Source organism: Xyrauchen texanus, chromosome 10, assembly GCF_025860055.1.
Source record: "Xyrauchen texanus isolate HMW12.3.18 chromosome 10, RBS_HiC_50CHRs, whole genome shotgun sequence".
NCBI lineage: Eukaryota > Metazoa > Chordata > Actinopteri > Cypriniformes > Catostomidae > Xyrauchen > Xyrauchen texanus.
In genome coordinates this window covers 16,037,162-16,048,963 of record NC_068285.1, presented here as the reverse complement: position 1 = coordinate 16,048,963, position 11,802 = coordinate 16,037,162, and the positions used below count along the sequence as shown (strand labels likewise).

At 37.2% G+C, this 11,802-nt stretch overlaps 1 protein-coding gene across 1 annotated transcript; it reads right to left on the bottom strand.

The window, feature by feature from the left end:
* Positions 1 to 919: 919 nt before the first annotated feature.
* On the bottom strand, positions 920 to 11,608 carry LOC127650358 (NADH dehydrogenase [ubiquinone] flavoprotein 1, mitochondrial-like). The gene is given in 13 exon segments (XM_052135716.1): positions 920 to 1,594; positions 3,363 to 3,508; positions 3,770 to 3,851; positions 5,848 to 6,014; positions 6,337 to 6,549; positions 6,984 to 7,173; positions 7,892 to 8,075; positions 8,255 to 8,425; positions 8,563 to 8,645; positions 8,730 to 8,771; positions 8,773 to 8,908; positions 11,130 to 11,199; positions 11,545 to 11,608. Coding segments are annotated over 12 exon segments (1,518 nt in total). The 5' UTR covers positions 11,153 to 11,199; positions 11,545 to 11,608; the 3' UTR covers positions 920 to 1,513.
* Between the last annotated feature and the right edge of the window lie 194 nt (positions 11,609 to 11,802).

The following is an 11,802-nucleotide window of genomic DNA, read 5'->3' as shown; positions in this document are numbered from 1 at the left end:
GGAGATGTTGTTTTTTTAGATCATGTTTGGTCTTTGAACATCTGGAGTCATATGCACAGGTTTGGGAGGGTTATGTAGTCCATAATGTATTCCACTACAGATTATAGATTACATGGTGTAAAATGTAATTTGTAATGTATTATGTTAGATTACTCAAGATCAGTAATTTATTATAAATACTTTGGATTACTTCTTCAGCACTGGTAGATTTTTTTCACTTGTTTTGACTATTAAAAACTGTGCCAGTACAGTCAGATAAAATACACATGTTAAAAATACATTCTCTGAAAAACCTAAATATGCAGTGTTGTTTCTAAAACAAGATAAATCAAAATTATCTTGTTTTTGGGATTTTTATATATTTTTACAGGAAAACAAAAAATATTATCAGGAATACAATTTTTGCCCTAATATCAAAGGTCTTACTAGAAAAAAGAAATTATGATCCAAAGTGAATTGTGAAATATGATCGTGTCTGTAACATGTGCATGTAAAATGGCTAGAAATAGCATATTAGCTTAGCATAAAGCTGACAATTTACACAAGGTTTATTTCTATTTCTTCTGCTCCAAACTTATTTCAAACGTACTTCTCTGTCTGCTCGTATGAATGTAGCATCATAAGAAAGTGTTTCACCGCTGTTCAAATGCACTTTGGATCGCATCATTTATATGTATAAATGTTTTACATCTGAAAGGACTAAATATTAAATGAATCAAATGACAATATAATGCAAAGTAATCTCTTCAGTAATCAAAATACTTTTTGAATGTAACTGTATTCTAAATGTATTTTGAATATGTATATTATGACACAAATCTTGTCGGTTGAGCTTAACTTGTATAGAACCCGCAATATTCCTTTAATGCTGCATATAGTAAGGGGTTCAGACCATTAGCTTTATATTAATAAAGGTAGCTTTATTTTTTCAAACAGTATATACAAACTCCTTTATACCATGTGAGGAAACAAATGAAAACTCTAACAGTAGTATAGCCCTAACAAAACATCAGATTGTAAATAAAACATCTGTGAATAAACATCTTTGTTTTTATGTACTACCTTGGCATCGTCATCCTGCTATTTGTGGAATACCAGTAAAGACCAAAGCTGTATCCAAAATACAATAATAATTCCCTGTTTTAACCCCAGATCAAGAAACACATATTTATTTCCACCAATAAGTATTACGATGCAAGATTTCATTATAATGGCATTAACATCATGATGGGATTTAATTACATCAACCATAACCATTTACTCACATGTTATTACATGTTATTGTAAATGGATAATGTATTTTCTCCAACACTCTTTAATGAGTCAATCACCATGGTGGAACAGATTCAGATATTTTAAGATTCAAAACAACTTGCCCCTGATTTATGTAGGAAACACCTGGTGGATGCCAGCAGACAAAAGTTCACATATAAGTGAGCTATAGACAATATTGGCTTTACTTAAATAACAATAAATGACAGGATGAGCGAGATCGGATGCAGATAGGGGGCTTTCAAGCGCGGATTGCCTGCTGTTTCTGTTTGAAGTCTGCAATTCTGCTCTCCATCAAGGGGCGAAAGTGACGGATCAATCCCTATGAGCCAAGACAGAAAAAAATTACATAATATGAATGTTCCATATAAAACATTTCTTCAATATACACTCACCTAAATGATTATTAGCAACACCTGTTCAATTTCTCATTAATGCAATTATCTAATCAACCAATCACATGGCAGTTGCTTCAATGCATTTAGGGTTGTGGTCCTGGTCAAGACAATCTCCTGAACTCCAAACTGAATGTCAGAATGGGAAAGAAAGGTGATTTAAGCAATTTTGAGCGTGGCATGATTGTTGGTGCCAGACGGGCCGGTCTGAGTATTTCACAATCTGCTCAGTTACTGGGATTTTCACGCACAACCAGTTCTAGGGTTTACAAAGAATGGTGTGAAAAGGAAAAACATCCAGTATGCGGCAGTCCTGTGGGCTGAAAATGCCTTGTTGATGCTAGAGGTCAGAGGAGAATGGGCCGACTGATTCAAGCTGATAGAAGAGCAACTTTGCCTGAAATAACCACTCGTTACAACCGAGGTATGCAGCAAAGCATTTGTGAAGCTACAACACGCACAACCTTGAGGCGGATGGGCTACAACAGCAGAAGACCCCACCGGGTACCACTCATCTCCACTACAAATAGGAAAAAGAGGCTACAATTTGCATGAGCTCACCAAAATTGGACAGTTGAAGACTGGAAAAATGTTGCCTGGTCTGATGAGTCTCGATTTCTGTTGAGACATTCAGATGGTAGAGTCAGAATTTGGCGTAAACAGAATGAGAACATGGATCCATCAGGCCTGGTTACCACTGTGCAGGCTGGTGGTGGTGGTGTAATGGTGTGGGGATGTTTTCTTGGCACACTTTAGGCCCCTTAGTGCCAATTGGGCATTGTTTAAATGCCACGGCCTATCTGAGCATTGTTTCTGACCATGTCCATCCCTTTATGGCCACCATGTACCCATCCTCTGATGGCTACTTCCAGCAGGATAATGCACCATGTCACAATCCTCGAATCATTTCAAATTGGTTTCTTGAACATGAATATGAGTTCACTGTACTAAAATGGCCCCCACAGTCACCAGATCTCAACCCAATAGAACATCTTTGGGATGTGGTGGAACGGGAGCTTCGTGCCCTGGATGTGCATCCCACAAATCTCCATCAACTGCAAGATGCTATCCTATCAATATGGGCCAACATTTCTAAAGAATGCTTTCAGCACCTTGTTGAATCAATGCCACGTAGAATTAAGGCAGTTCTGAAGGCGAAAGGGGGTCAAACACAGTATTAGTATGGTGTTCCTAATAATCCTTTAGGTGAGTGTAGGTGTTTAGATTAGGGCTGTCCATCAACTAAATTGTTTTTTACATGATGTGCTAATTAATTCATTGCAATAATCCTATACAAATATTTATTGATAAAGGCCCCCAATAAAGGTAATTTAGAATAATTATAATAATTATAAATATAATATATAGACCTAATAAATATTATAATTCAGATCATTTAAATCTATTGCATAATATTGTGGCATTATACAAGTAAAGCTTTCAGAGAATACAAAAAGTGGCTTTAGAAGTCAAAATATTGTTGAATTTATTTCTATATTATTAAACATAACCCTATTATTGACCTGCATCCCTCAGCTCTATTTTTAATTGTTGAATTTACATGCATGAATAATTGCATTAATGTTTCATTTAATTAATCACACTAAATTAGCACGTTAAATTGACAAACCTAAGTAAATCAGATTTCTGAATTGAGAAAAATAAACAATTCAGTATTCAGATTTCTGGCTATACCTGAACCGGCCATGCGGCTCCATCACCCAAAGCACAGATGGTGTGGCCCTCGATCTGTTTGCTGATCTCCCAGATCATGTCAATCTCTGCTGACTGTGCATCGCCTTTCACAAAGCGCCACATCATTTTATTCATCCAGTCCACTCCTGAGGTGACAGAGGTAAATAAGGTAAGTATTTAGTACCTCGTGTATATATATAATCAGCAATCTGTGTTCACAATAACATAATGGCATTTCACAATTAATGATAACCAAATCAGAACTTTAAACAACTTTATATTTAAATTACAATACTTTAAAAACAATCATGTTTCATTAACAAGCGCTTACATGTTTTTCAGCGTTTGTCTTTAAAACAGTTATCTGCAATTCTTAACAGTCACATGGAAATCAAATAGTTTCTTACCCTCCCTGCAAGGAGTGCACTGCCCACAGCTCTCATGCTTGTAGAATTCAATTAAGCGGGCAATAGCTCGGATTACATCAGTCTGTGAAGAAAAGAGAACTGTATATATTAAAGAGGACTATGATAGCTACATTAAATTCAGCTCAACAACAGTCATGTGTATTATTGCAATTACAGTACTGAAACTGATCATTTGTGAGAAATATTACAGCACACACTTGGGCAACTGAGGTCTCATTTGCACTAAAGTAATAAAACAAGACTGAACTCTCTTTTACAACCCCACTTCCAAAAAAGTTGCGACAGTATGGAAAATGCTAGTAAAAACAAAAAGGAGTGATTTGTCAATTCTAATAACCCTGTGCTATTTTGAAAGCTCTATTTTATTTCATTATATATATATATATATATATATATATATATATATATATATATATATATATATATATATATGAAACCAATTTAAAATCAGATGATTGCAACAGGCTCCAAAAAAGTTGTGACAGTCGAGTATTTACTACCGTGTTGCTTCACCATTTCTTCTAATAACACTTATTAAGCATTTGGGCACTGAATACACACATTTGTTAAGTTAAGCAAGTTCCATTTCCCCCATTTATCCATTATGCAGGTCTTCAGCTGTGCAATTGTACAGGCCCTCGTTTACGTATTTTGTGCTTCATTCAGTGCCAAATACATTCTCAATTGTAGACAGGTCAGGACTGCAGGCAGTTCAATCTAGCACCCGCAATCTCTGTTTACACAGCCATGCACTTGTAATGATCTCTTATCTCTCAATCGTCACTGTCTTAAAAACCGTCATTCGTCTGTAATGAATATCATGACAGGAATACTTAAATAAAGCTTTGTCAGTCAACACCATTTCCGCTGCATCCACCGATGTAAGTTAAATGAATAGTTCACCCAAAAATGACAATTCTCTAATCATGTACTCACCCTCATGCCATCCCAGATGTGAATGATGTTCTTTCTTCTGCTGAAAGATTTTTAAAAGAATATCTTAGCTCTGTAGGTCCATACAATGCAAGTGAATGGGTGCCAAAAGTTTGAAGCTCTAAAATCCACATAAGGCAACATAAAAGTGCTCCTGATGACACTGGTTAAATCTATATATTCTAAAGTGATATGACAGGTGAGGGTGAGAAACAGATCAATATTTAAGTCCTTTTTCCTTCACTTTCTCCTTCTATTTTTGGTGATTCACATTCTTCGTGCATATCGCCTCTTCCTGGACAGGGAGAAGAATTTATGATAAAAAAATTGTTTTACTTAAATATTGATCTGTTTCTCACTCACACCTATCATATTGTGTCTGAACACATGGATGTAACCACTAGAGTCCCATATGGATTACTTTTATGCTCCCTATATGTGGATTTTGCAGCTTAAAAATGTTGGCACCCATTCACATTGAATGGACCTGCAGAGCTGAGATATTCTTCTAAAAATCTTTATTTGTTTTCTGCTGAAGAAAGAAAGTCATACACATCTGGGATGCCAGGAGAGAGAGTAAATCATGAGAGAATTTTCATTTTTGGGTGAACTATCCCTTTAAGGCTTTACTATGCAAAGCGGAAGCCATACATCAACACTGTCCAGAAGCTTCTCTGGGCTCAGTCTGATCTGAGATGGAAAGCAGAGCAGTGGAATCGTGTTTTGTGGTTTTCAAATAGTTTTTGGTAAAAACAGCTGTTGTGTTGTTCGGGCCAAAGAGGAAAAGGACCATTCAAGCTCTTATCTTAAACTTAACAAACTTGTGTCTTCAGTGCGCTTAATAAGTATTACCAGAAAAAATGGTGATGTTGCGCAGTTATAAACACTCGACTGTCTCAACTTTTTTGGAGCTTGTTCCAATAGTCTGATTTAAAATGAATGTAGATTAAAAAAATGATTATCAAATTCACAAGGTAAAAGATCAAATAATGTGTTGTAGGAGTGCTTTTAAAATAGCAGAGTGTGAATAGAATTTACAAATCACTCCTTTTTGTTTTTATTAGCATTTTCCATACCGTCAAATCTTTTTCAAAATTATGGTTGTAAATTACAAGGAAACACACCGATTTATCCATAACAATTAGTGCTGCTGTGCCAAGACCAGTCTGAGCCTGAACGAGGGCATCAAAATCCATGAGAACATCATCGCACACATGACGTGTGATCAGTGGCGTGGAAGACCCACCAGGAATAACACAAAGGAGATTGTCCCAACCACCACGAACGCCACCTACAGGGAGAAGCATATGATTTAATGCTAAATAAACTTCTGTTCCATAGTTTCAAAACTGTATGACTTTCTTTCTTCCATGGAACACAAAAGGAGAGCCGAATGTTCAGCCTCAGTCACCGCTGACTTTCATTGTTTGGAAAAAGATGCAGTCAAAGTAATTGGTGACTGAGCCAAATGTTCTGCATTTTGTCTTCCTCAGAACAAAGAAAGTCAATTGGGTTTGGAATAACATAAGTGAATGATGACAGAAATGTGCATTTTTGAGTGAACTATTCCTTTATGAGTAAGATTAGGCTTGATCTATGTCAATGCAGTTTACCTGCATGCCTTTCGATCAGTTCTTTCAGGGGAATGGACATTTCTTCTTCCACCGTGCAGGGGTTGTTGACATGTCCAGAAATGTTGAAGAGCTTCGTGCCAGAGTTTCTTTCTCGGCCGAATCCCAGAAACCATGTGCCACCACGACGGCAGATTGTTGGTGCCACAGCTACTGTCTCAACGTTGGCAACAGTTGTTGGACAGCCAAACACACCTGCAATAAAAACATAAATATATCGGTCACATTTTCTGGACCTATTTAAACTTAGCCACTTCATGCGTCTTGATCAGTCGGATTGCTATCCAATTCGCTCTGCGCAATCCTTGCACACTTGGCCACATAAATGTGTTTCCACAAAACAGATATGAATCCCATTTAATATTCTCACGCTATTCTCACGCCATTTTCTTTTTATAAGTCAGTCTATTGAAAGCTCTATTCTATATCCGTGTTTCGTGGTTGCTCTCAACCTTTCATAGGCTCCTACAGAGCCATTTGGGCATTGTGAAGCTCAAATAGTATGTGGCCTGAACAACCAGATGTACTTACACTTAATCATGATCAAACAGCTATTACGGGTCACTTAAATGTAAAAAAAAATCAAGATTTGCTTTAGCTGTGTCTGTTTTTGACAATTTCCAACATACCCACGTCAGCAGGGAAAGGAGGTTTCAGACGAGGTTTCCCCTGTTTGCCTTCGATGGACTCGATCAGAGCCGTCTCCTCTCCACAAATGTACGCCCCAGCACCACGCATCACAAAAACGTCAAAGTCATAACCTGAGCCGCATGCATTCCTACCAATTAGCCCTGCTGCATAGGCCTCATTAATGGCCACCTGAGAGAAACACAAAACGTTACTTCATTCAACATTTTCAAAATGTGCCATTTATAGTTGTTCAGGCGCATAGGACAATACAACATTTTGCACGATGGGCTTCCGGAGGCAAAGAAATTGCCCCGCAGGTTTTTAGTGCAGTTCAAGTTTGGTGACTTTCACAGGCGAATTTGCTACGATGGCATTGACCAATAGGAAGTTGCTTCATTTGGCAGTGACCTCTGTGTGGGCGGTGCTTCGTACAAAACTGCTCATAAAATTAAGGATACCATTTTGGCGGAGATATTCTTTTTAACTTTACTCTCACAGAGTATAAAGTGCAGCATTAAAAAGAGGCTGGTTGACAATTCGTTTTTTGCTGGTTTCACATGCGGCCTCTGAATTTTGGTAAACGTGACCATGCCTTAAGTCGCTCTGGTAGCCTGATGGGGACAGACGACTTCCGACTCAGCATGTAAAATCGCTCTGCGAAGATTTTCTCGAGATCTACAAATCTTACCACAATTTATTTTGACTTGTTTTAATCGGGAGCATATGCTTTAAGCAATACCAATACCTGGTCATCATTGTTCATACTGGTTTCTTTATTGGGTGTTACTGTATTTCCCTACATCACACTGTCATTCAGTTAACAGATCTGTGTCACATGCGAGTAACAAAACCAGAATTGGGCCACATTCGGCTGCGACGTGAACGTAGCCTTATTTTGGTTTCTCACCTGCAGGTTAGATGACTCATTGTAGAACTCTCCTCGGATGTAGATGTAGGCTGCGCGTGCTCCCATCGCCCGACCAGCAACCAGGCAGCCCTCAATCAACTTGTGGGGATCATTGCGCATGATCTCTCTGTCTTTGCATGTGCCAGGCTCTCCTTCATCGGCATTCACCACAAGATATTTAGGCCTGAGAGGACAAAGAAAATTGAATGTCTAGATCAAGTAATCATGAAAACAACAAAAGGCTACCAGGTATATTATTGGGCAACAGTCATTCATAGTACTTCTACTACAATATAAGTTGTAATTTGGGGATAAGATAGCAACAGCTACCACTGATATATGAACATGACTTGTAAAGCATACCTGCCATCACTGGGCTTGTTCATGAAGCCCCACTTCATCCCTGTGGGGAATCCGGCACCTCCTCGACCACGCAGACCAGACACTTTGACCTCATTCAGGATCCAGTCCACTCCTTTATCAAGAATCTCCTTGGTCTTGTACCAGTCTCCCCTGTTCAGGGCACCCTTCAGTCTGAAGATTGAAGACAGTTTATATTGTAAAGATCAAAACTATGCCTTTAATATACATATTTAAATGTAGGTTATACTGCTTGTACAGTATATACTGTATGTATATATGTTGTATTGTTGTTGTTGTTGTTTTTTCACCTCCAGTCATGTCGCCCATATAGGTTAGTGAATATTCGGTCCTGGTCAGCGAGGGGTCCAAATTTGGTCTTTTTTGGTTTCTCCTGTTAGACACAAACTGATTTTAGCCTAATTGATCACCAGTTATGCATACAGTAGATTTAATAGTGCTTTCTGAAAATAGCTACCTGTTGGACGGTGCTGTTGTACCGCAACCAGTGCCATGGAGCTCGGGGGACAGGCAGTGGTGGCAGTAGCAGCTGCCGGGCTGCGTGACGCACTGGCTGCAGCCATGGCAACCGGGGCTCGTGACGCCCCAGTGCTAAGCACCCGGCTAAGCACAGGACAGCCGAGACAGGACAACATCCTTGATGGATGAAACATTGAGCATGAAGGTTCACAAAACACTTGAAATTATTGGTCGGCCGATATGGGTTTGTTTTTTAAATGGTCGGTGCTGATAGGGATATCTAGACAGTGTAGGGATGTTAATGATGAATCTATAATCGATAAATTATTATATAATTAGATTAATTAAGCTTATCGTTCATCAATAAATTAATTTCAGAACAAATACGTTCAGTAATCATGCCAGAAGACACTGATAAGTATATCCTTCACTTCCTCTCGTGTAAAGATAAAGCGTGCTCAACGTAATCAGTGTTGGAGCGTTTCTCTATAAATTATCATTATATTTTCTGCATGCACCATAATGTGTTAAAGTACAACATGACAAACAAACACTGTTGATCCGCCTGTCTCCTGTTTATTCCCAACCTACAATTATATCAGTGATTGCTGGGAAAGCACAAAGGCACATTCACCTGACATATCATGATTTCACTTAATTTTTATGATTTCACTTAATTTTTAAAAAGTCCAAAGTTACAAAATATCCCACAATCCACAACGTTTTAATGAACTCAAATATGTATCTTGTATACACGTTTTTATTAATAGTAGATAAATATATTAAAAAATGTACTATAAATCTCCACTTTCACTTTTACATTCTGAAAGTGAAAGTGTAGATTTGTTGTTAAAAAGAACTTAAATATTGATCTGTTTCTCACCCAAACCTTTCATATCACTTCTGAAGACATTAATTAAACCACTGTAGTTGTATGGGTAAATTTTATGCTGCATTTATGTGCTTTTTTGAGCTTCAAAGTTCTGATCACCATTCACGTGCATGAACCTACAGAGCTGAGATATCTGGGAAGGCATAAGGGTGAGAAAAGGATGAAAGAATTTAAATTTTTGGTTGCACTATCCCCTTAAGTGTATTCTTTTAAATTATACTTAAACAGAAGACTACATGCACAAATTATTTGGAGTCCTCCAAATGTGTTTTGCGGTATTAATGTTGTCGATAAATTGATTAATTGATCATTAATTTCCACGACAATCATTTATAACATGTCTGAAATTTGACACCCATGACAGCGGGGTGGCCGATGGCTGATTTAAAGCTGATATATGACATAGTACTGATATTAAATAATACAATTTAATAACAGAAAATAAGATGTACACAAAATTATACAGAAAAAAAAAAAACATATCTGACTATACAAATCTTTTAGACACAAATTTACCTTTATACTCTTTTTTTTTTTTAAGCTTTTCTAAATGGTAAGATGTCAAATGGGGGAGTGTTGGGTGGGGGGTATTGAGTGAGCATTTATATATAACTGAGGTTGTAGCATGTGGTACACTGTTTAATAACAACACAATGGGCCCTTTCTTTAAGATACACAACATACATGAATTATCTTCATGGAATCACATTTAAGTTATTGAAAATGAATTCTATTGATATGAGAGAGATTGGCAGTACATTTCAGTAGTATTATACAACATAAACAACAAAACAATCTTTGTCCCCATTGAAACACAATTAACCAGAAATCGTCTGCTTAAATGTGCCATTCTAGAAATTAATGTAGCAAAAAGCACCGGCAGCAAAATATCGTCATCAAACCGTCAACCGTCAAACTGAGTGTCAGACAGGTGTGATATTTCATTGCACCTATTTTAATTATATCTTTCAGGGAATAGAAATATCACTTACAGCATCTTCGAGTGTTTTTAAAATCAGCTGTTTGCATTGCTTTCACTGACCGTCACTAAAACTTGGCAACCAAAGAGAGGCAATAAACAAAACCAAAATATAAGAACGGCATATAAATGTTCTTGCACAACACATACTTTCCTGGTTCGAACCTTTAACGGCAACCTTCAGTGTTGCGTGTAATGCATTACTAAGTAATTACTGTAATTAAAGTAAAGTAAGGGATTACTCTTAATTTTCAGTCATTTCATTACAGTTACTTCTGATGTAATTGTGTTAAATACTGTATAGAGTGAATTTAAAATCGAAATGTAACATCGAACGTTAACATGTATGTTTTCTAATTTAATGCAGCCCCCTTTAAATACTTTGACCAGTTCATGAATAATTTATTTGATTTTATGTGATTTATTTGAAAGACTTAAAAGAAAAATGTCATGTCTATCCTTGTATTTTTCATCTGGTCGAAGTTGATAAGGGTTTTAGAAAGTAATTAGTAATAAGAGTTACTTACCCAACACTGGACACCTTATACATTGATCATAATTCACATAGGAAACTCAACAGCCCTCAGTGTGAGTTAACTTCAGTGTTGCAGGTGCAAATGCAGGGAAAATGTTCAGCACAGGTACATTCGTGTAGTAGAATAAAAGGACTCAATATTATATTATAATACAAATAACACAATATTATAATGACACACAAGGCAAATTTATTTCAAGCATGAAACGAGTAGAAAATAAAGTCTAAGAGCAATTTAAGATGGACTCGTCCCGCAGTGACCTCCCTTGACTTTAGTGGGGTTTAGACACTGCACAAAGTTTCTGTCTTGGTTTACTAATGGCAGATTCAGTAACATCAATCTAACGGATCAAACTGTCAAAACTGGGACATAGGTGAAAAAGGGAAGGGATCAAAGCGCAGCTTACCTTCGTGATCTCGGAGCTGTTGTTATAATATATAGAGAGGAAGGAATACAGCGGCCAACCCGGATGAAATAACGCGTTTAGACTGAAGGAGGCGCTGTTTTGCAGGTAATAAGACTGTTGTTATAAAATCCTGAGTATGGTCCACCCACCTCATCTTTAATTCAAAGCCCTTCGTTTGGTAAGAGATCTGTTACAAATGTAAAAGTTGAGAAAGTAAATTAATTTCCATCTTTGCACTTTACTTTGCTATTATGCCAT